Here is a 25,935-nt window from a genome sequence, read left to right as displayed (position 1 = left end):
ACCACATACATATATCCAATTGGAGATTTTATTTCATTTCCAAAAGATTATTTTTGTTGTATTTATTTCATTAATTTTCATTAACTATAATTACCTTGGACAGTTGATATCAAAAGCATAGGGTAATTATTTTTCAAAGTTTCTATATTCTTGTATGAATTTCATTTGATTTAATTGAGGTGAATGATTCTCTTGATGAACTTTTTGGAGCTGAGATTGGACAAGTGATTAAATGATGGCAAGTTTGTTTAGTGAGTCCCATCAGAATTAGAATTGACAGCACAAGAGGAAATACAATAAGAAACAAGTGTCATTATCTCCATTTTTCAACTATCAAAAACTCCAAATCAATTAAACTATCACATCAACCTATCAGTCCGAAGAATCTTCATTTAAAATGCTTTTGTGGATACTAACATCTGCACCTTTACCGCCCTCTAACGGTTAAAAAGGGAACATTACCAAGTGTCATTCTCAGGTACACAGTTATGACTTTTATTGTTTATATTAAACAAAAAGGGTAAGCACAAAACATATATTAAAATCAAGACAGTTTATGTGAGGAAAATAAAGATACAGATCAATTTACAAAATAAGTACTAACACTAGTGGACATTTTTTAAATAACAGAACTGTACATAATATGTAGTTAAAAGTAAGACACGCTCCAAAAAAGTGATACTAAGTGACAAAAAGAACCACAGGCAGCCGATACAAACAACTAAGGCTGTAGGGGAACCAGTGGCTAGCTTGAATATAAAAAGTACAAATACACACATGTACTGTAAGGCAGCAGAAGGTAGGCATTGAGAGACAGCAAGAGAAAGAAAGCCGGAAACAGGGACAGACAGACAAAAATACACTTTGGACAATTTACATTTTGACAAAAAGAAAAATAAACATAAAAGTGGCTCCATCACTCACAGTGATTACACTGTTTACAACATATAGCCAGTACAAATGTATATAAGCTCAAAGTAAATATTAACTCTAATACACAAACCAAGAGACCCCCTTCATTTTTGACAACATATCATAAGGTGAGGCTCTTTTGTACCCATGCATCACCCTTTTGGCTGAAAAGTAAAACACCAACAGTGCCATTAAGAGGTGTTCTAAATTTAGTGCCATTCCTAATGGCACTGCAGACACTCCAGTTCTCTAGCTGGTGACACCCTGCAACTCTTGCAGATCGGACAATAAACACTGTGGACACTGGACACATGTAATATTGTGACTTCACAATATGTTCTGTCCATATATATATATATATATATATATATATATGTATGTATGTGTGTATGTGTGTGTATGTATGTATGTATGTGTATATATATATATATGTATATATACACACACACACTGCATAGTGTACATGATGCACCTGTTCAACAGGTGGGGAAAAAAGATACCCAGAAAACAATTGCATAGCTTAAAGAGCAAAGCCAGAACAATGCTGGATCTTTATCCTTTCAAATATAAAAAATATAGCTCTCTGAATTGCAGTCCCTGACTTTCAGTGAAACAGACAGCAGAGGCACTCAATGCCCAAAATTCTCTATATCAGCTGGTTATAAAAATGAATTATCTCCAAGTTCCTAAATATATTTACGTATATGTATACTCTATTTTTCTCATAAAAAATTCATAGTTTCTCAATTAAACTGGTGCGTGAAATTCTCATTAATTGAATTCACACGAGTGCCAACTTCACAATGGCTTCATTCAACTTCTTTGGGTTGTCATGTAAAAAAAACAAAAACATTCGAGTAGGTCTGAGAGATGGTGGACCAATCAGTGCAAAAGACGTGAAGTGCAATGTTACATGGTGTCTCATGTCCACGTGAGTCGTCTGCACTCACTCACTCGCTCACTCCTGTCAGCCACACACGGGGGTTGACTGTACTGCAAACAAAAGTGATCCGCAGCAGCGCAGCAGATGCCCTTTCTCACAACATTTAAGCACAGTGCAAGCGCCAGTACAAGTTGGTACAAAACTCAAAATACAATACACTGCTGTAATCATAATAAAAATGTTATTTTCATCTTTTAAAATGGATACATATATTGTGTCCCACCACTAAAGGCATGTAGCCTTTTTGCAGCACACGACGATTTTAGCTCTTAGTTATGATTCCAAACATCTATATTTCTTAGTAACATTGTACGTACTTAAAATAATGTCATTGTAAACAGTTTGCCCTTTTTGTTTCGTAGTAAATTTTAATCATACTAAAATTGCAACTTGTACATTAGTACATCTCTGCGGCAAAATAATCAGTTCTCCACTCCTAACATCTGTGATGCTTCTAATCTTTTTCCTCATATGATTGTTCACGGGCTTGAAGCTGTTGATACCTCAGCTGGAAGGACGCGGATGTTTACTTCAATCTCACGCCACTGCTCCACCTTTCATCGGACATTCATTCACTCACTCACTGGAGCTCTCTGAAAAGTCAATTGTGTGTTGGCATCTTTACTCCTCTTCAGCGCAGTAAAGAGATTGCCATGGTTTGTAACCTTGGCAACAGTGCTGCCATGGCGACGAAGGTTGGCTGTGAAGGAAAGGGTGAACGATGGCCCAGACTCCTCAATGGTTTGGTTCAAGACTTTTTGATTCAAGCGGGCAAGGTAGCCCGGGGGATGGCTCCCATGACAACTCTGAGTTTAAGCAAGTGTGACGACGCCTTTGCGTGAAGCACAACTTCAAACCAGATTTCAGCATCCATCTTCATCAAAAGCATGCGTATTTGTGTCTGTGTGCAATGCGTCCACATCATTCACATTTGATGATTTTTTTTAGTGGCAGTCAATGCATGCACTGGTGCCCTTGTGAACACATGCATATTCAGATTCATGCACTTTGCTCTTCATACTGCAAATGTGACTGTGTGCGTGTGTGTGTGTGTGTGTGTGTGTGTGTGTGTGTGTGTGTGTGTGTGTGTGGGTGGGTGTGTGTGTGTGGGTGGGTGGGTGGGTGGGTGGGTGGGTGGGGGAGTAAACGGTCCCATTCAGAGTCTGTCACTCCGGAACGTATCCTCCACAGATGGGTCTGGCAGCACCATGTCGGGATCGCTGAGCATGCTCAGACCGTCCAGGCTGAGCGGCTCAATGTGCAGCTCGTCTTCCAGCGGGAAGCCTCCTTCCGAGTCGAAACACTCTGGCACTGTCGAGAGCACACCGCTGATGTCCTTTGACAGATTGTGGTTGGACTCATCTGTGGGTAGAAAGGGCCAGTGAGTGCATTGTTTTGCCTTCCATTTTATGAGGCTGCTGCTACATTGGCACTCTAAATTAAAGTGTTAATACGTTTTAAATCAAAACATTTGAAATTGTTTGTTATTCGACAGCTATTACAGCTCATCATACATTTGAAAACTATAACATTATTAACTCTCTTCTTGTCATCTTGTGTTTTACTTTATGTTTTACTTTAAGTTGCAGAAGCCTATTGGTGAACACTCACCAGTAAGTATGATGTTGGGCAGTCCTCCGCTGCAGTTGGAGTACAGCATGTTTGAAGCCATGTGCATGGGGTCATGCAGGTTGCCATGGCTGCCCCCGAGCCCTCCGATGGCCGCCTGAGAGTAGTACAGAGAGGACGGGGAGGGGTCGAACCAAGATCCACCTGACGTGGAGCTCATCGCATTTTCCAACAGACTGAACTGGTCCGACTAGTCAGCAGATGGTTGGGAAGCGAAGGCAAAAAGAACAAAACAAAGCATCTCAGTATTCATGCGTCCTATAGTCATTAAAACATTGCATGCACTTTCTTTTGACACGAATGAGACAGGACAACCAAATGGGCTCACACAAGGTTTAAAGGAGACAAGGAGGGCTGAGCAGGACGACGAGGCAAGCTGACGAGCCGGTCAGCGAGCACGTGTCGTGTGTCATCGAAGAAGACGGGCAGAGCAAGCTTTTTAAAGCTGTTCAAAAAGTGTTTAAAGATACGGACAATACAGTGTTTAAAAATGCAATAGAAATAATTATAAAAGTCTTGTGCGGATACCCTCACGCTGGGCCGCGGGGGTGCGTCAGCCGGCCACCACGCAAGAGCAGAGGGGAGCCTGACACGTTTACACTTCATAAAAGGTTGATAATAGTCTTGTGTGGCTATTGAAACAATATATTTACTCTTATTTATTTTCTTATTTATTTTTTTTTTTTTGCTGAAAGTCAGTTTGACTTTAAATTTTGTACAAAAATGTTTAAAAATACAAAAAAAGTGTTTAAAACTAAAATAAAGGTTAATAAAAGTCTTGTGTAGATATTGTAACAATATATTTATGTATTTTTTCTCTTTTTTATTTTTTAATTTATTTGAATAAATAAAAATGTTTCTGAAAGTCAGTTTGACTTTAAAATGTTTACAAATGTTTAAAAACACACAAAAGGGTTTAAAAGTACAATAGAGTGTTAAAAATACAATAAATGTTCATAAAAGTTTTTTGTGGATATTGTAACAATATATTTTCTCTACATCACGCATCTTCTTCAATAAATGAGGAATTACTGTATGTCAGATAATTTGATTGACTTTTTTTTTGTCTCAATGCTGGTAGTTATTGACAGCCCAAGTGTGTCCATGGTTTAAGACCCACCTGGTACGGGAAGCTTTTGTTTTGGCGACTGCAGAACTGTTGCTCCATGAATGAGTCACTAAAGAGTGGTGCAAAATTGTTGTGCTGGAAAGAACGGAATGTGACTTTGTTAAGACAAAGTGATTGATTTTGAACAATACAATGAAAAGTGAAGTGTGTAATATTGTCATAAGACAACACTGACTTGGCTTGGGTTGAAGTCCAGTGCGGCGTTTTGCAAAGGGGAAACAGGCTGATGTTGATGCTGGTGTTGCTGCTGGCATTGACGTGCATGGTCCACTGCATGCTGGGATTGCTGGTAGAGTGGATAGGGAGGGGGTGGCTCCCTTGGCATGTTGCTGGTATCCAAAGCAACTCCCTACATAATAAAAAAAAGCCAGTAGGGGTCACTAGTGAATGACTATAAGTTAATTAAGGGTGTATTCAGACCTGACTGTCTGGTCCACTTTAAACGGACCACGGTTTGATTGTAATGCTGGTCTGGACATTTTGTGCAGGTGTGAAAACACGCAAACGAATACTGGTGCGGATAAAAGAAACGGACCGAGACCCACTTTTTCAAGTGGTCTCGGTTCGCTTCTAAACGAACTCTGGTGCGGTGTGAATGTGACAGCGTAGATCCGAACCAACAGCACAAATATGCAGAGCAGGAACACAGCGTGTAGGACTTGCATGTTTTCCTCCATTTCTGGGTCTGTGTTCTTCACTTGCAAAATGTACAGTCTGAATAGGAACTGCACCAAATGAAAAACATTAAGTCCGCTTTTGGTCCGGACCAAGCAAGCTGACTAAAGGACTTTTCTGGTCTGAATACACCCTACGACTTCAAATATGGGCTCATCGGTTTACAGTGGGCCCGACGAAAAGGATCTGAAACGTTTTGTTCAATGTACTTATGGCCAGAATTGTCTTGTTCCAAACAAATAGTGACTAACATTATGATCTTACGGCAGCATTAGCACAGACTTCTCATTGATGACTTTCCAACTTGTGCACAAATTCAGATCACATCAACCATTTTTTTTCTTAATGAAACTTTATTGTATGAAGCATGCTTGTGCTAGCACTGTCTGCAAATTAAGTTCCTAACGGATAAATAAAGTAATTTTCAGTTAGAGTTGAGTTTGAATGCAACGGAACTCCGTTGTAAACCAAAAGCCACCTCTAATGGTCTTTGAAGTCTGACCCCTATAATATTTCACACCCTAAATTAAAGATTATATTGCTTCTTGCCATGGTAGAACTTCATATACAAAGGCTGGATGACTTTAGATTGACAGTGTGTAGAATGTTTTCATTGTTCATTTTTAAAGCCCAAGATTAATTTCAATAATATATATATTTCTAGCGTTCTATCTCATCAACATGCATTTCTTTTTATGTAATCGTAGGTCAAATAATCGTTAATTATGTTACATGCGTTGCGCCTTATCCTGCAGGATTTGCCGTCGTCTCTCTGCTATGGATATCAGAAGGAGACAATAAATCGGGGCGGCTCGGTGGCGCACTGGGTAGCACGTCCGCCTCACAGTTAGGAGGGTGTGGGTTCAATTCCACCTCCGGCCCTCCCTGTGTGGAGTTTGCATGTTCTCCACGGGCCCGCGTGGGTTTTCTCCGGGCACTCCGGTTTCCTCCCACATTCCAAAAACATGCTTGGTAGGCCGATTGAAGACTCCAAATTGTCCCTAGGTGTGAGTGTGAGTGCGATTGGTTGTCTGTTTCTGTGTGCCCTGCGATTGGCTGGCAACCAATTCAGGGTGTCCCCCGCCTACTGCCCGATGACGGCTGGGATAGGCTCCAGCACGCCCGCGACCCCCGTGGGGACTAAGCGGTTCAGAAAATGGATTGATGGACAATAAATCGGACACAAGTTTGCTGGACCACAGCATGTGTAACAAAGGCAATACACTTTGTCACTAGAGGGACTACTGCAAGTCATTTGTAATGACATTTTGCTTGCACCTTTGCTTAATAAATTGGTGGTAGACTTTCAGAGTGTGTTCTCACTGCTAAACCGTAGTGTGTGTGCTTCAAAATGCACTTTCTTAGGTTGTTGCATTCTATTAGTTCACCACTAGAAGGCAAACTATTCAACACACCATCCCTTTTAAATCACCATGTATTAAGGCTGTTGGATTTGAGTATTTTCACACTAATAAATATGTTACACTGCTACAGTATTTATTCAAATACCGTACCTGTGTGATGGGAGACAATGATGGGGACATGGTGGGAGACAACTGCTTAGACAGACCCCGACGTTGCTCAGCCCCAGGAGACAGAGTGAGGGGGCTGATGGGTGCTGGTCTTCGCCGAGGGGAGTTACCAGAAAGACGCAGTGAAGAATTTATGGAAGGATTGCTGAGAGAAGACTGCAGCTGGCAGTTGTTGAGGGAAGCTTGAATTGTGGGATTACTCAGAGAAGAGGAGAGGCCTGCAAAACAAACACATGTAAGACATCAAACTGTTGACTAACTAGATTCAAATGGCTTAACTGAGTCATGTCGCATTCAAGTGTTGTAGCGTGGTTGGCCTTTGTACAACAGGTTGTCTAGGTTAAATGGAAGTATGTAAATATGATGTGGCCATACCATAGTGGCACTGTCTTACACTAATTATATTCAACAAACTAGAGGAATCTTAGCAAGAGCACCTTGTAACAATATGAATCAACAGCTTCGAACTTGCTTGCAAATGGTGTTCGCAATGCACCACTCATTAATGTTGGTAACCCCAAAAGTGGCATGACCCAGTAATAGTGGGTACCATTTGGAACAATTCAAAATTCAACCGAACATGAAACCTAGGTGACAGAAGGCCTTTGAAATCCAAGAGAAATTGCAGATGCTACAGTTTGATGCACTATGTTTTACATTTCTGGCATGCTTGCCAACATGGCAAGGACACCGGCCCATATTGTGTCAATGGGCAACTTTACTGTGACTGAGAGAAAAGTAAGACAGACCAAATGAGAAAACAGCCAAACAGAGTGAGAAGAAAAGAGCTCATTGTAGAGCGCAATGGGTTAAACGTTTCTGTCTGCTTAGCCAGGCTGAACTGTTCTCAGCCACACATAGAAACAAACTACAGAAACTCAGAGGGAGGCATGCCAGCCAAAGTACAAAGTGAGAATGTTTGTGACAGAGGGATCATTCACTGATCTTTCCGTAACACATGGTCGACCGAGAGAGATAAATATCTCAAGCTCAAAAAATGCAAGCTGAAGTTTTAGTGTGACTCAATTGAGTTTGGCAGAATGGTTGGAAGTGGAGAAACTCATTAGTGAGCGTGCATGACAATCTTTTTAAGGGGTTATTTACAATAGTATAGTGACATAGTTCAAATTTGCGCTGTGATCCTTGTTCTGCTGTGCTTGTAATTGGGAGCCCTCTGCAGTCTGCACTACCCAACGCACGACCGTCTTCTTTTGAGTACAAAAGGGTCAGTAAGTACACTCCGGCATTCGTCAACAAGCATGGAGCAACAATGGCGACAGAGAGGAAAAAACAGAAGAAGCAATGGCTCAGTCATTTGGAGATGGTTCAGTTTTATATTTTCAGTAGGATATCCAAATACCAAAATATTCAATAGCTGCAGCCCCAGTTTTAACGCATTTTAGTTACATATTGTCTAAAAAAACAAATTTCAATCCCTGAAAACTAAAGAGCTAAAATTACAAGTTTATGTAATAGTTGATTAAGTAAGCATCCATTCTAGGAATGATGGTGAGCTGAAGCCTATCGCAGCTTACTTTGGCCAAGAGACAGGGTTCTCGTTGCCTGTAAGTCGCGGGGCATATGTAGGCAAATATTGATCGACAAATTAGGGTCTTCGCTAAGTTCACTTATCATGTAAGCACAATTCACAGTGTAAGAAAACATGTCACATGAACTCAAACACCAAAGTCTCTTCTGTGCTGCACAGTACAGTAGATGCAGTCCCCCATCTACTCTCACAGTTGTTTTGTTTACTGAATTAACATTTTTAGGGACCTCTATGACAACTACGTGATGGGAATCGGACTAGTTCTCCAACAATACTAGCTTAATAAAAATTATCTTGTAAGCTTCAACTCACCCTGAGAATTGCTAATGCCAAGGTGCATCATGGCAGCTGGCAAATTTCCAGTGCTGCTACCTCCGCTGAGATTGGGGTATCCGCCATTGTCCTCGGGGTCCAATGGCGTCACGAGAGGGGATGGGAAGTGCAGGTTGGTGAGATCGGGTAGGGAGCCTCCTGTATTTAGTGAACCCTGGTAGTGGGATAGCCCAGGATTTTGCTCCGGAGATGGGAAAATGCTGCAAGGGGGAAAAACATACATTTAAATTATTCATACAGGGCATTGTAGTTGAACCTATCTCCCAGGTGCCTGCGTACAAAGGTTGGACAGGGTGGACGGTCAATTACAGGGCACACAGAAAAACAACCATTCAGTGACTTTTAGAACTATGAGCATTATCCTGAGTACCATTGCTTAATTAAAAGTGATTATTATATGTTGTCAGGTTGTGCGTTCTGCAAGCTACATACAAGCTCTTGTTTTTAAATCTCATACAACTTTAAACTTCTTCACTTTGGATGACACGCATGCCAGTTACTAAAGGAAAAATGACTCTGGGTTATGCATATTAGGGCGCTGTCATTTACGAAGTACAGTCATCCCTCGTTACTTTGCGGTTCATTTATCGCGGCCTCAGTACATCACAAATTTAAAAAAATAACAAATAATAAAAATTGAGGAATTATGGCACGAAAGTTGCCTACACGCCAGCAGAAGGCAGGCTGTGCTCACACAACCACGGGTTTTAAAAAAAAATAAAAAATTTGAAAAAATAAATCCAAAATTGAGGAATTAGGGCACCGACGTTGCACGCACGCTAGCAGAAGTGATAATAAAAGAGTTCTAAAAACATATTTACAGTGTGTACAATAATAAAAGAGTTCTAAAAACATATTTACAGGATGTACACTTGTACCTTGTTATAAAAGAAAAGTTGTTATAATAAAACAGTTCTAAAAACGTATTTACAGTATGTATACGTATGTTACACACACACATCATATTTATATTTATGTTATTTATACATTATTTCCCGTATGTTATTTATACTATTAATATTTTATTTACATGTTTGAAACTATTCTTTAATGTTCTAATGATAACATATGCACTTAGACGGTTTCATATACACTTTTTGATACACAAAAAATGTACGCATGTTAAAAATGAGAGGGTGACACTACTTCGTGGATTTTCACCTATTCCGGGTGGTCTTGGAACCAATTATCTGTGATAAATGAGGAATTACTGTATTCTGATTCATCTAGATACGTACGCACAGTGCCGTGAAGAAAATGTATCAGTACGCATTTTGAAAGATTTCTACGCTTTTATTCGCGAATGAAGACCACTCTCTGTGTACAGTTTTCTGTCATCACCATGCACTATGCAGGTTGCAGCTACAACCGATTTCCTCATGCAGTACCATAGTTCCTCTGCGGGTGCCCTGTCATAGGCTTTCCCTAAAGCTACAAAGACACAACGCAACTTTTTCTGACCTTCTTTGTACTTGTCTGTCAACACCCTCAAGACAAATGATGCATTTGCGGTATTGTTCCAAGGCATGAACTCATATTGTTGCTCACAAATACAGAATACTACTTTCTGTCCTGAGTCCAACCTCTACTACTCTTTCCCATACTCCCAACTTAATTGTGGGGTTCATCAGATTCTTGAAATTTCCAACATTCCCCAGGCACGTGGTCAAAAACTGCAATTTTAGGAAAACCACCATTTTTTTTTTTTCGCCACCTCGTGCATAACGGAATTAACTGAACGTAAGGATTACACACGCGAGGCAAAGCGGAAAAAGAAATGCCTATCTTTAGCAGACTTCTGTCACACGCATGTGCATGAATAAGCAGATGTTGCTGAATGGAAAAATACACACCCACACACACGCATAACACTTACTTGATACCAGGCACTTCACATGATTTAGGCCTTGACGCGAGGGATTGGGCCTGAAAAATAATTGATTTCAATGAGAATAATACATGTGTATGTATTAATTTACTATACTTTTTCCCGGTCAACAATTTACACAATTTTAAGTCAAAGATTTGATCAGAATTTTCTAGATGATTTTTTTTCTGTCGTTTTCCATTTTGTCCTCATCTTTTCTCTAGCCCATCGGGTTTTCATAACAACAATATAATAGCAATAATATAATATGTAATATAGGAATACATTTACTGTAAATTACAATGTATGGTAGAAATCCATACTGTGCAAGGTTTTAATATACCGTATTTGCCGGTGTACAGGTCGACTCGGTGTATAAGTCGACCCCCTAAAATTCGACGGAAATTTACGATTTTATGATATATCCTTTGTATAAGTCGAGCTCAATTGTTGCATTATATTAAACTTCAAAATTCAATATGCGAAATTTATTGACGAAATGTGTTCAAATTCCGGGAGGCCGTGCGCATGCGGCTGTTTATAAGCACCGCGGAGGAGATCGCGGCCGGCGAGCTCGCGCACGCCGCCCGGCACCAATGGGAGGCCGGAAATAGCTCCAAGCCGAGCGGATCGGCACTTTATAAGCACCGCGCAGGAGATCGCGGCCGGCGAGCTCGCGCACGCCGCCCGGCACCAACGGGAGGCCGGAAATAGCTCCAAGCCGAGCGGATCGGCACTTTATAAGCACCGCGCAGGAGATCGCGGCCGGCGAGCTCGCGCACGCCGCCCGGCACCAACGGGAGGTCGGAAATAGCTCCAAGCCGAGCGGATCGGCACTTTATAAGCACCGCGCAGGAGATCGCGGCCGGCGAGCTCGCGCACGCCGCCCGGCACCAACGGGAGGTCGGAAATAGCTCCAAGCCGAGCGGATCGGCACTTTATAAGCACCGCGCAGGAGATCGCGGCCGGCGAGCTCGCGCACGCCGCCCGGCACCAACGGGAGGTCGGAAATAGCTCCAAGCCGAGCAGATCGGCACTTTATAAGCACCGCGCAGGAGATCGCGGCCGGCGAGCTCGCGCACGCCGCCCGGCACCAACGGGAGGTCGGAAATAGCTCCAAGCCGAGCGGATCGGCACTTTATAAGCACCGCGCAGGAGATCGCGGCCGGCGAGCTCGCGCACGCCGCCCGGCACCAACGGGAGGTCGGAAATAGCTCCAAGCCGAGCGGATCGGCACTTTATAAGCACCGCGCAGGAGATCGCGGCCGGCGAGCTCGCGCACGCCGCCCGGCACCAACGGGAGGTCGGAAATAGCTCCAAGCCGAGCGGATCGGCACTTTATAAGCACCGCGCAGGAGATCGCGGCCGGCGAGCTCGCGCACGCCGCCCGGCACCAACGGGAGGTCGGAAATAGCTCCAAGCCGAGCGGATCGGCACTTTATAAGCACCGCGCAGGAGATCGCGGCGCCTCATTGGACTTCCAGCGGGCCGCGCACTCGCGCACGCCGCACGGTTCAAATTTTCTAAGTGCAACGCACAATGAGATGCATGAGAAACGGCCTTGGTTACCATCACATTTGAAGCGATGAATACGAAGTTAAATTTTATGACTCGGTGTATAAGTCGAGGTCGATTTTTTTCGGTCGATTTTGGATCGAAAAAGGTCGACCAATACACCGGCAAATACGGTAATCAAATTTGCAAACAAAAAAAATCTCAAAACCTTAATGTGCTAAAAAAAAAAAAAAAAAGCAAGATTTTTTTTAAAAGCAATGTAAAAAATACATTAACGGATTAAAAAACCATCTTTGATTAAAATTTACTATTGACCAGTGACATCAACCATACAGTTTTGCCGTATTTTTCTCTCAAGACTCCTGTTTTACAAATGTTGCAGTCATCACTTTGTACCAGGAAATTTCTATCTGATCGAACCAAGTCTTATGGAAGTTTTCATACATGGGTTAAGTAGATTTTATAATGTATTAATGATACCATCAATCTCACCTTCTTGGCTTCCCACAGTTGCTTGGGGAGGGGTTTACTGACACCAATGAGACCTTCCTCATTAGGTAGGTTGGGGAACGAAAAAACTGCAGAAAGCATGACATACTTGAATTAGCAATTTTCTGCCCAGTCATACTACCTATTACATAGATTGTGCGTAAGGAACACATTACTTACCGTCTCCGGACCCATCCACTTCTGACTCATTCACACTGGCTGCATGCCAGCCTCCACGAGAAATGCATGCAAACAAGCAGAAAAAAAGGGGAAAGGTAGAAAAAGTCAACTGTGATTAATGTAATGTCTCAATGCTAGACACATCTTTGATTTTATTTTCCATTCAGATTTTGTTAAGCTAATTGTTTCCCAAATGTCTCCAAAGTCAATGATCAAAACAAAGTCAAATGCCAAATTTTTGTGACAAAGATAAATCATTGCAATATTTTTTCCACTATGAATGTGAATATTTTCAACCTCTACAACTATCATAAAAAAAATAGAAACATTTTTAAAAGGGGAAGTAAAAATAAGTATGCAATCCCTCTTATAATTGCAAACGTTGCTGTATTTAGAATCAACACGTCACATTAAATCTAATGTTAAAGGGAGTCAACACACACCTGCCACCATTTCAAGTGTTAAATGCCAGATAAAATATTGCTGTTCCAGAAGACTTTTCCTGAAATTTTTGTAGTGACGTCTTGCAGTACAAGCCATGGTCCGCAGAAAGGTTCCAAACAATTGAACAATCATTGTTCAAAGCAGTCAGGAGAATCATACAAAAGAATGGTGACTCCCATTTAACGTGAGTTTAAATGTGACTGGTTAATTCTGAACACATCCCCACAGTGGACATAGCGCAAATAAATTTCTCAGTTTATTTTTATTTCCCATCTTCAATAAAAAAAAAAAAAAAAAAAAAGAATCACAAAACCGTGATATGTGAATAGGCGTGTGCAGACTACGGAAGCCGTTATTACTTTACTCTTTGAACAAGTACAAAGCGACAATATTAGATGCAATGTGGCCATTGTTGCCCGTGCGAGTATAAATAGGCCTTAGGGCAGTGGTTCTTAACCTGGGTTCGATCAAACCCTAGGGGTTCGGTGAGTCGGTCTCAGGGGTTCGACAGAGCCCCCACTGAGGAGGTCCGAACAAACCTGTTTTATCGTGCAGCTTCTGATTTGCCAGTATGTAATTTGTTGCGAGTTCATGCATTGTGTTGGTTTTGTTCTTTGAACAAGGTGATGTTCATGCACAGATCATTTTGTGCATTAGTAAAAAACATCTACCGTAATTTCCGGACTATAAACCGCACCGGACTATAAGCCGCACCAGCTAAAATTCAGGGATATTTTAGTTTTTTTCTTACATAAGCCGCACCGGACTATAAGCCGCACGTGCACATGAGTTTTTTATAAAGAAAGACAGTACACAGAAAGCCGTAAAAATCCATAAATACGCCTGGCCGCCATTTAAGCCTCAGAGTTCAAAGTAACCTTCTGAATAAAATGCATTAAAAGTTCACATTCATTACAACTTGTTTTTGGTGAGCAAAATGTCAGAAGAATTGAATTTAAATGCTGATTGATTGGGTTTTAATACAATGCAGATGGTCCAAACAGCGCCACTGCTTTGTGTAATCTCTAAGAGAAAGGGTTTAGATCCCTTTGACGCAGGTCACCTAGCGTGCATTACTACTAAAGCTCATAATAGTCACAAGCAACACAGCCAGAATAAGCAGCAGCCATAGTAGTGTTTCAAAATAGTATTTTTGTTGTTGTTTTTTTTCTTCAAGATACCGCACAACAGTGGTCCACAGCCATTTTACGAGTGTATAAAAGTGATCAAGTCATCACAAAAATCACGAAAAAAATCTTATATAAGCCGCACCTGACTATAAGCCGCAGGGTTCAAAATTTTGGAAAAAAGTCGCGGCTTATAGTCCGGAAATTACGGTATGTCTTGAATTTTAAAAAATAAAAATTTCACTAACGAGGGGTTCGGTGAAGGCGCATATGAAACTAGTGGGGTTCGGTACCTCCAACAAGGTTAAGAACCACTGCCTTAAGGTGTTCGGGCTCTGAGAATTAGGTCGAACTCTGAGGCATCTTTTACTCAGATTTTGTGGTCAAAGTCCGATTATTACCAGTTGCGAGTTGTTCGAGCTTAGCGGTTCCACGGCGGTATATCACAACATTGGTCCATGGAAATATAAATTCAGACTAGGCACATAGTTTATATCTGAAATCTGCATCTTTACACCAAATATGTGAAGCTGAATTAAGATTAAATGCGCATCAAAGATAGCATTTAGCATTAGCCAAAGTAATAAGACTATCACCGGTCATCAGCTTGACTAGCAGTGTTCAAACATATTTTTCATCTATTGGAGGATCCCCTCCTCCGCTTTAAGTGTGAGGTTAAATGTGTCCTCACATGCTGTGTGGTTGCATGGTGAACTCAAGGAAGTGGGAAACACGGCGCCACCCGATGCTTTTGACCAGTCCGATGTTTTTGACCAGTCAGAACTTAGCATAATAGTGCTAAATCTATCAAATGAACATACAGTACAATTAGAATTACATTAAAATATTTTCAAATAAATCAGTTCACTGATTTACCTCAAACTACGGTGCGCTCAATGGTCTGAAAAATTTTCTATAAATAAGACCTTTAAATCACAACTAGAAAACACGTGTGGTGCCCCGCATTGAGTGCTATGAGTGCCTATGCGAGTGCGACTCTCACCATTGCGCTGCGGGGGACCTCGACTCATCTGCTGGTTTACGCTGAAGGGGTCTTGTGGGTTTGGGTTCATCGCACTTGTATGAAGAGCAGAATCTGAGTTGGTTCTGTGTAGGAGGATAAGGAGGAAAATATTTAATGTATTCTAGCACCTTGGACAGAGGCAGATGACTTCCTCGGGCCATAAATTCCGTGAGTCATTTTGCCTCCGCATTAACCTGTATGCTCATGGTGACCTAATAGAACACAACAAACAATTGTGTAAAGCACGATGCTAGTGATTCTCAAAGGTGGTGGTACACGGGGCACCACACTAAAAAACTATTGTATTATTTAATCAACACAATTTAAGGGTTGCTTGTGTTAGATCTAACTTTTTTTTTTCTGTGGGTGAAATGAACAATTTATTTCTTTTTACGGTTGATGACAGCGTCTGTATTGTGTTTGTGTGTTGTGTTTAAGTTTGCAATGACATTTTAAGTTCATCCTTAATATTACAGAAGACTTGAGTTTCCAAAAGAAAGGACATAATTGCTGTTATTGTTGCCTCTTAAAGGTATTTTTACTTATTGCAGGGATTTTTTTTTAACGTAACCCTCGCAATAAATGAGCGAAAACTGTATTTCATTGAACATTTTTTTTTTCTCCCCTCTCCAATGGATTTTTGTCCATGTGTAACAAACCTACAAAATATGAATCAATCCAACAGACTGTTGAAGGAACTAGGGTTTGTAGAAACCAAAATCAAAACAAGATTGTTCTGACAACAAAGGTTAGGAAGAGAATGAAAGTATTAAAGCGTAAATCATGATGCTGGATGGTAGCTTGTAGAATGCCTTGACTCCGAAAGCTGTTAGTAAAAGAAAAATAAGTGATGAATATCTCGGGTACCAAACTGCATAGAAGATCAAGAGACAATTGGGGGGGGGTTGAAATTAATAAATTATTAAAAAAAGACATGAAACTTGGTTGGCTTTCAGTGCTTTGGAAGAAAGAGAAATTACTGTGACGTTAGAATCAAAGAAGCAGTTTCAACAGAATCAAAAAGCAAGACACGCGAGCCAAATAACACGGCAACGTGACAATTTTGGTCGTTACTTTATGTGAGCATGGGTTGAAGCAGAGACTAGAGACAGAAACACCAGAGACGAGAGCAAAGCGATGAAAGAGGGTCAGAGAGGTCAAAGGTCACCTGTTAAGTTGTGATATTAATCTAAAGCCAGGCCGCTTTTCCTCACTCCACGGGGGCTGATCCCTTCAAAAGAAACAAATGTATTTTTGAGTTAAGCAGAGACCTGTGATTGGAGAGAAAGTGTTTGTAAAGTGCATCTTAAATTGTGTCTGCCGTGAAGCAAAGGCCCCGGAGTGAAGTCAAAGGAAGCGTACGTAGTACCACAGAATTAGAGAGTCTTACACTGCAACCCTTTGCTCCTTATACTGTGGTAGGATACACATATAGTATATCCCTGGGATCTCAGTTTAGGCATACACAGTGGAATCTCAATTTAACAGACCTCGGAACCAACAGACCTCGGATTTACCAAACAGAAAATAGTTTGCAGTACACTCAAAACCACCCTTTCTACACTAGTTGTCAATTGTTTCTTCTAGAATTAGTCACCGTTGTGTAATTGTTGGTGGCAATCGTGGGCAGGGCTGAGTTTCCTAGAAAAGGTCATGTAAAAGCATGAATATTAGCTTAGCATCCTTGTAGGCACCAGTTCAAAAGGACCATGCCGTATGTATTCATATATTCAAATCATCATGTCACACATATTTGGATGAGCAATTATCTACCTTCCATTGAAAAGCATGCTAATTTAGATATGGAAAGCACGAACAGTGACAAGCAGAACAATTGCATGCGCTTAAGATGAAATAAAATGGATACCTTCAAAGAGGCAGTGGTGTTCTCAAGAATTTTTAGGAATAAGGCCAAGGATTTTATGAAAATGATTTACAACTCTGCTATTGAACAATCGTGTACTGTTTTTTGCTTAACCAAAAGCTGACTGATTTGGTACATATTACAATACTCCTGTACAAGGCAAACAATACTTTATTTCAATTTCTGTACTTTGGTTAACACAGCTCTGCTGCGATACGATCTTATGTTTTGTATTTGTATTTACTAACACAAACACTAGCATTTTTTAAACAGGGCACCTCACACTTCAATAAACTGCAAAAAGAATGGCTACACAAAAAATCTTAAGAGGCAAACAAGGCATTTTAAAATCCCTCGCCAATAGACTGCCATGTCCGGGGAGCTTGGTCTGGGATTCCATCCCAAGAGAGGCTAGTCCAAGTACAGAAGGCCAAAGTGGTGAAATGAAGGGGGAGCGTGGGACTAGATCATGGTTTTGACCTTAAAGCAGACACACAACTCCTCTCCACAACTCAACACTGACAACAAGCTAAATAAAATATGAATCAATCATAAAAAAATGATTCCTTATACAACAATTTATGAGCAGAGTCAATCTTTATACTCATAAGCGTCACTATGTGATAAGGCTGCTCTTTTCAATACGTCTGACGAGATATGATCTTAAGTCTTCTGGAATTGTTAAACCAACTCTCTGTAGGTTTCTTTTTTTTTAAGTATCATCAAGTAGCGCAGCTGCAAGCAGCAGTGCATTTCAAGTCACTGATGTGTCGCAACAAAAACTATGTAAATTGCACTCGAACAGTGTTTTGACATTTTCACATCTTCAAGGCGATGGGTTCGTACAAATGTCAGAATTTCCCAAACACCGCCAAAGAAATGTAATAAAAATTAGAAAGACACCAACTGGGAGCACAAAGTATTCGAATGTAGACTCTTTGATTTCAGTGTGCTCTCTGTTAACCAAAAATTACGACTTATGGTTTATTTAGCAATGCAAATTTGGAGCTTCTGAATGATATGAAAGCATTGATTGTTGTGCCATATTTTACGTTCTTCAACAGTCAGTGTTGATTGCAGGTAAAAGGATAAGGATTAAGTTTTTTCTATCTTTAAGCAACACGCAGCAACCTTGATGATAACAACTTTAAAGTGGGAACATTTCAAAAACTCCATTCAATACTATGATTGGGTAACTCGAAAGGTTGTTGAGCAAAAATTTGCGGGCACGAGCAATGCAGATGTAAAAACAAACAAAAATCTTCTCTAGATTGCACTGGCTTTAACACAATACACATGTGGTTGGTGTTGTAAACACTTCCCACCCCACTCCCTCCACAGGCAGAGAACCAGGCAATTATTCCTGCATAACAAAACAACCCTAAGATAATTTCCCTGGATGACTATTAGAGTGAACCGGGGATCTAGTCTTTGGAAAAGCCAAATAATGGAAAGCAGAAAAGAAGTAAATATATAAAGTACAAACAAAATATTGTCTCAGAAGTTTAACAAGCTCCCTCTCTGATGCTAGGTTCTTCCAGAAGCCTACTGGAAGAAGTGTAATATTTATTTGCTAAGAGTTAAGTTAGTAATAATGTAAACTAAAACCACTGGTGCACTGCATCAGCGATCCACCGCTCTTTATCTTATGTGGATCTGCACAATTTGGCCTTCTGATCCGGTTCTGTGGGCATAGGGCCCATTTGTCAGTGTTGTGAAAATCAGTTACATAACCCTATAACTAATGAACAAATGCCTGTCAACATAACCAACCATAGTACATGCCTTTTAGGAGGCAAAAATGAAACTACAGTAAATTATGATACACTGACAAATTGAATCAGCTTTTTGTTCAGTGAACTGTTTTCTGTGGAAATTAAAAGTTCATTAATCAATATGTTATGAGGTGAGCTCAGTGGCAAATTATAAAGTAAAATAAAATTGTCATCAATGGTGACAAAATTGTGCTTGGGTAACATCCATTCAACAAATTTGGAATGTATTGTGGATATGTTGTGCTTAGTAAGCTTAATTTATTTATTTTATTTATTTAACTGGGCCAAAATCCATAACTGAGTGGGAGGTAGCCATGATTCACACTGTGGCAACAATCTGCTACAGATTGGCACAGGAGGATGTTTGGTCTGTACAGCCCTGACAAATCTGGTGCCAATTACATAAAAAGTACCAATTAAAAACAAAACAAAAAGGATTGAGGTTAATTCGAAATAATTGTCAGCAGTGAGGCTGCAACAAACTATTTTAATTGATTAATCTGTCGATTACACTGGTCAACACACTTTTACTCAACTTTATAATCGGAGATCCAAGCAAACTTTCTTTTGGCACTTATTCCGACTCTGCCCTTGTTTTTTTTCTCTAGCATGTCCCCCAAGGAATCTGCAATTCCATTTGTAGAATTTGCCACAGATTTCAAAACCCTCTGCGTAATTGAAAGCAGTCCAAGGAAATTAAAGTTTGGTGTAGAATATTACATTAACATGTAGCTTTCATCCAGGGAGCGAGATGTTGTGGTCAAATTGGCAAGCTTCACACTGAAGGAAGGGCGTGATGTCTTTAATAGATTTTCTAAATCTGATCTTTTTCTGTTGTTGTTCACATTACAATAACAAACTTGACAATATGAAGAAAACACTTCCGCTATGAGTCATGCATGTGCACAAAGCACGGCATCAGACGATACCCACAACAGACGGCAACAAGCTACAGTGTTTATGAAAGTAAATATGGACCTCATATTTTTCTTCTATTGACAGTGGAGGAATGTGGGAAGAGGTAGAATATTTGTGAGAAATGTGGTGATCTTTTTTTGCCTTCAACTTATGGGGACATCTACTAAAGATGACGTCACTGGCGTGGATAATAAATATATAATAAATAAATAATAATGTCTAATAAATAATGTGTACATAATTACTATTATACTGCACGCAGTATGTTTACAATATCCAGTTGAAGTGGATACTTTATAATTTGTTCAAATCTGCTTTAATATTACTTGTTCTGCCTCAAACCCATTGTTTATTGATTAAGGAACTTTGCACTTTATGTACAATGGAAATAAAATATATTAAATAAATCTCACCACGAGGGGCAAAGAGAATATTGATGTCGATTATTTTATGACCACAATGTTCCACAGCGTTTAGCAAAAGAAATCCTGAACAGATCTCACTACATTATTGCACTAATTTGCTTTATAATTGGTCATTAGTATGTTTAGAATATCCAGTTGAAGTGGATACTTTATAATGTGTTCAAATCTGCTTTAATATTACTTGTTCTGCCTCAAACCCATTGTTTATTGATTAAGGAACTTTCCACTTTATGTACAATGGAAATAAAATATATTAAATAAATCTCACCAAGAGGGGCAAAGAGAATATTGATGTTGATTATTTTATGACCACAATGTTCCACAGCGTTTAGCAAAAAAAATCCTGAACAGATCTCACTACATTATTGCACTAATTTGCTTTGTAATTGGTCATTTGAGGACATTTTTAATGCCCGCGGAAATTGAGCTATCTAGCACACTAGGTTTTCCTAATTGCGTAAAAGGGGCATTCAACCCGAACATTTTCTTTGGAATAATATGTTCTGTGCAGCCCAACTAGTTGTTCTGATTCAGGGCTCGAAGAAACAATGTGGTGGCTGCTAAAAGAGCTTTACAAAGCCTCACATTCACTTATTCTTATTTGCAAGCATAAAACGTCAAAACGTTTTACGTTTAAAATGGTTTACTTTATCCAGGGGGAGAGGTTTCACAATTCATTATAAACATTTCAAGATCATTACCTGGCTAATTTACTATTTATTCATCCATTCATTATCCAAACCGCTTATCTTCACAAAGATCGCGGGCGTGCTGGGCATCTGCTTTTGTGTTAATATTCATATCTGGTCTGAACGTAGAGATTCTGCGAATTACACGTGACATAAAGGAAGCGTGTTTCCGTTTCCAATAAAAATCAAAACCCCTATTGTTGGTAGACTTCCATGTTAGTGTGCCAAAACAGTTCATTGACGGAATGAGAAGTTAGTTGGCCCTTGACCCGGATAGGGACGATTACACGGATGGACGAATAAACACTTCACTGTCCTTAGTTGCCCTCCCCCCCTTTTGTTTTTTCGTCCCTTGTCCACATAATGAGTGTTCGTCTGGGATGGACAGACGAATAGTTTCCCTGGGATGGAATGCTCACCTTTGGTAAGTCTTATTTAAATTTCTTCTTGTGCTATTTGACAATCATAGTGTCTTTTATAGCAGTAAAATCAAAAACAATACAAGATAAAGCACATGCAAACCATTTTATGTTCATCTTTTAGGTCTTGTAAAGCCTACATTTTGTCATGTCTTCGGTTGCAGAGTGTAAATACATGTAAGAAAATCTTAATCATTGGTCACAACATTTCAAAAAACAAACCTGTTTGCTATGATGTATTTTTAGTCACATGGTACACAGAAACACACCCAATAATAAAACAAGACTGTTGTTTGGTTGCTCTGAATGTTTGTGAGCCAACCTGTTTTGTGTCATCATCAAAGACAAGTGGGTGTGGCTCTTACTCATTCTTCAGCACAAGCTAGTCTGTTGTTCTCAACACTGAGCCTGGTAAATGTCTGTTTAGGCACTATGAAGAAAAACAAAAGCGACTAGCGTTCAGCCAAGCAAGCATTGAAAACTCAAGAGTGAAGCAAAGTCAGGAGGAAGGAGCCAAGTTCAGCTTTTGCAACAGCAGTTCTTCCTTGTTAAGTGTCAACACCAAGACAAAGTTGCCTATACTGACTTCTAAATATGGGCAAAACCAGGTATAGTATTAAATGCTCTGCCAACTCATATGTATTAATACAATATCACTGGTGTTGGGTGTAATCAAAAATCATCTAAAGAGGGCATGTTCATCCAATAAAATTCCATGATCAATGCGAGCAAGACCTTTTCAGAACTTTATATTGGTCAGCACTTTCTTAAAACATGAAATAGGATTTGTGTACAAACATTAAACTTACCAAATTGAGACAAAGGAGGTTCCAGCCTGACACCCACAATTTATGACAACTAAGTATTACTTCTAACCTTGCGCTGTTTTGTCAGGATTTTTTTTTTTTTTTTACCAATTTCTGCTAAGCTGGAGAGTCCACTAACTATTTGTTCTAGGACAAAATAACATCCAACAAAAGCAAGACGAGTGCTGCTGGGCTTTATCTTTCATGTTGAAGTCCATCCGTAACAGACCTTCACAGTAGAAACACATCTTCAGGGTTATCGCAGCATCCTGACAATGAATGTATTGCTGCAAAAACAATGAAGGGCACCAGCAAGAACTGATAAAACCTAAATGATACTTTATCTTTACTTCATATTGGTGTACCAACCAGGGTGAGAGTGTCTGGATTAAAACAAATGCTAGTTTGCAGAGAAGGACATAAGGCAGAGACAGCAAACAGAAAAAAAACCAAGACAATAAAAAGAAGAAAAAGCATTTTCGTCAAATGAGACACTCACCTTCTCCAGTTGTTGTCTGGAGGTGGGGACAGGTACACGTTTCCATATGGAGAACTCTCTATGTGGGTTTTGGTCAAGGAAAATTGTTGCTGCTGGAAAATGAATGGTGTTGATGGTTAAATACATCACTTTGCCGTAACAGTAAGACGCAAATAAAGCGCAAGGGGTGCTAGTAAACAATGTACCGTATTTTCCGCACCATAAGGCGCTTCAGGTTAAAAGGCGCAGACTCAACTACAGGGGCTTTTCTGTACTTAATCAACACATAGTGCAAGCATGCCATGCATGCCATGACTTATTGTTTATAAAAAAAAAAAAAAAAAAAAAAAAACACGTCACAGGAGCAAGACTGTCAGTTCCGTTGTACTTCTATTTAATCATGTATTGATGTTGTATTCACATTGTTAATTGATATTAATACGTAAATCCATCAAATTTGGATATCTTCTATATCCAAATTAAACAGTTGGAGAAGTTCGCCATTAAACATGCCAAGTTCCCTCTTGTCATCGTCTCGTTGTTATCACATTGCTCCTCTGCAATGATCCTGGCTTTCCAGAAAGCTCTAATTGTACCTTGTAACCTTTTTGTCAGGGCCATTTTAGAGGGTCCTAATGCTGTTTGCTTTGCACAAACGATAATATTTATCAATAGTGGTGGAGGTATGTGCAGTCCTCTGATTGGTTTACTGCCCCAAGCTACGTAAAACGTAATATCCTCTGATTCATCAGGTCTACAAATTACGCCTGTATATTACGTCTCTGTGTGTCGGAAGTCACACAAATCAACTTTACAGATTTTGGAATTTGGTCCACACAAAAGGCGCACCTTGTTAAAAGGCACACCTTCTTTCCTTTGATAAAATGAAAGGCTTTTAAGTGTGCCTTATGGTGCAGAAAATATGGTAAAAAATATAATTATCATTCTGTTGCTTTTAGTATTATATTTCAGTCATAGTTTGGCTCCGCGTAGAGGCTGAAGGGTTCATTCCTTCCCTATGCCATGAGACTTTTTAACTTGTCGTGTGGGTTGGGTCGTGACATTCATTTGATCCATTAATTATTAATATATTTATTTGATCTATTTATTAATATTAATATGTATTCTGTTATCAATATTAGTATTGTCTGCTGGCTCCTGAGTTCCCCCCCGTGAGGCTGGTACTGTAAGTATGAAGTTCTCAAAAAGTTCTCCACTAAAAGGTTCATTAGGACTCAGTTTTTGCCATAAGATCATCTTAATGTATTTGTGAATGCTAAATGTGGATTGAGAGCTGATGAATTTGCATGTACGTAAACGAAGACATGATAGTGCTCATTATTTAAAACACTAGAACATAAATCAAATGAATGGAAAAAGATAGTTTTGCAGTTCCTCCACTTGAACCAGAAGCGGAAACCAAGTCAAATGGGTTCATGTTCTTAAAACGTCAATCGCCGTTTTTGAGTGACATGCAGAAGTGAACGACACATTGACAGGTCACTGAATTATTACTGTCCTATGGCAAGAGAAAACAGTCATACTCATACAAATGCTATGACTTTGGGGTTGTACTGTTAGATCAGTGGGCAAAATGTGTTACATGCAAAAGTGACATATTGGGTGTGAAGAAAGAAAAAAAAAAACATCCACTGCATTCCTTCCACTTTGAGATCCTTTCTGTATCACTTGGCAACAAGTTCACCAATAAAAATGTGTTCCCATATTACATTGGAGGTCTAGAGATTATATTCAATACGAAATGAATTGCCTTGTGTTTTTCAGTCAGCTACTATTTTTGGGTTCTGTGAAGGCGTATTCACATCAGGCCATTTGAACGCAACCAGACTTGGCCAAGATTCACCGTCCATATCCTGTCCCACATTGGCTTAAGGCTCACATTGCTCATTAAACTTGCAGGCTTTCAGCCCATTTAGGATCATTGTCCTATACTGGTTGCGGGTAAGCTGAAATCAGTTGCCTTTAGGCAAGGGGCGGTATACACCATGAACTGGTCCCCAGTAAATGACAGAAAATAAAGGCAAACTACAACACACACAGAGACGAACAACCATCCGCACCCGCACTCACACCGAGGGGCAATGTGGAGTGCTCAATTAGCCTACCAAGCATGTTTTTGGGATGTGGGAGGAAACCGGATTGCCTGGAGAAAGCTCACGTAGGCACGGGGAGAACATGCAAACTCCACACAGGGAGAGCCGGAGGTGGAATTGAACCCACACCCTCCGAACTGTGAGGTGGACGTGCTGCACTGCTGCCCGTAAATAGATTAAATGGGTTGAATTTATGTATTGCACTAACGTCTATTCTGCAGGTTCTCCAGAACATTCAGCAAACGCATCACAATCAGCGTGGGCTTAAAACCTCCTACCGTCAATGTCCATCAGGCATACTGTATATCTTTTTCATCGTCTCTGCATCACTTCAATCAACATGATAGCTAATTCTGTTCAAGAGACGACGACTTCCTACAACTGTGTAGTCATCGCATTAATCTTTTTACAAACACAGCTACAATCCACACGTTCGAAGCAAAAATGAACATGCAATGATGACATTACTATCTGCCATGTATGTCACATGAAAATATATTTTTAAAGACTCAGATTTAGTAGGATATCTGCCGTCCATGCTTGTCAATGGGCCTGCGATGCGGAGAGTTGATGCGGTTACGTTCCCTGTGGACCCTCTCGACTAGTCCATGATGGCGAGTACCTCTTACAGAATCCAACCCCGATGGAAAACCTCCCTGAGAAACAGACAAAAAGACAGCAGACACATTCGTTTTTAAAACACATTCAGATATAAAGCTACACACAAATGTTTATTATGCAGTTCTCTATAGAAATTTTGAATTCTATTCTGAATAGTATGCTTGTAACAATTAAGATATGTTAACACAGAAAAGTTGAACTACTCTTAAAGAAATTATTGAAGACATTAGCAAATGTAATTTCACTCCCTATCTAAGCATTAAGTCACAAATTTACCCCATTAAAATGAAAGTCTTACAAAGACTTTTATACTTATTTTTCTCAGTGATATGCTGCTTTTCAGAGTGGGATAACACCCTTTCTAGATATATTTAAGACAGAAAGAGGTGGTGAGTAAAGTACATACATAATATTGCAATTAGAAAAGGGGAATTGTCCCTTCCTTATCTGATTATTTTTGAGCTGCTCAGTTGAGACC

General features: G+C 40.0%; 1 protein-coding gene across 4 annotated transcripts in view; it reads right to left on the bottom strand.

The window, feature by feature from the left end:
- Positions 1-471: 471 nt before the first annotated feature.
- The window catches only part of crtc3 (CREB regulated transcription coactivator 3), a 33,004-nt gene continuing 7,540 nt past the window's right edge, over positions 472-25,935 (bottom strand). The window contains exons 3-16 of one of the 4 annotated variants that reach the window (XM_049717791.2): positions 25,364-25,492; positions 22,744-22,805; positions 16,517-16,579; positions 15,328-15,431; positions 12,754-12,804; positions 12,577-12,662; positions 10,579-10,628; positions 8,682-8,902; positions 6,803-7,038; positions 4,789-4,962; positions 4,605-4,688; positions 3,467-3,674; positions 2,983-3,217; positions 472-2,949 (exon numbers count right to left, since the gene is read on the bottom strand). In XM_049717791.2, coding sequence (XP_049573748.1) covers positions 3,012-3,217; positions 3,467-3,674; positions 4,605-4,688; positions 4,789-4,962; positions 6,803-7,038; positions 8,682-8,902; positions 10,579-10,628; positions 12,577-12,662; positions 12,754-12,804; positions 15,328-15,431; positions 16,517-16,579; positions 22,744-22,805; positions 25,364-25,492 — 1,674 coding nt within the window. In that variant the 3' untranslated portion in view covers positions 472-2,949; positions 2,983-3,011. The remainder of the gene's footprint in view (positions 2,950-2,982; positions 3,218-3,466; positions 3,675-4,604; positions 4,689-4,788; positions 4,963-6,802; positions 7,039-8,681; positions 8,903-10,578; positions 10,629-12,576; positions 12,663-12,753; positions 12,805-15,327; positions 15,432-16,516; positions 16,580-22,743; positions 22,806-25,363; positions 25,493-25,935) is intronic. The other 3 variants (XM_049717792.2, XM_049717793.2, XM_049717794.2) reach the window with 3 other exon arrangements.

Source organism: Syngnathus scovelli, chromosome 4 (assembly GCF_024217435.2).
Source record: "Syngnathus scovelli strain Florida chromosome 4, RoL_Ssco_1.2, whole genome shotgun sequence".
NCBI lineage: Eukaryota > Metazoa > Chordata > Actinopteri > Syngnathiformes > Syngnathidae > Syngnathus > Syngnathus scovelli.
This window is presented reverse-complemented; position numbering and strand designations above follow the sequence as displayed.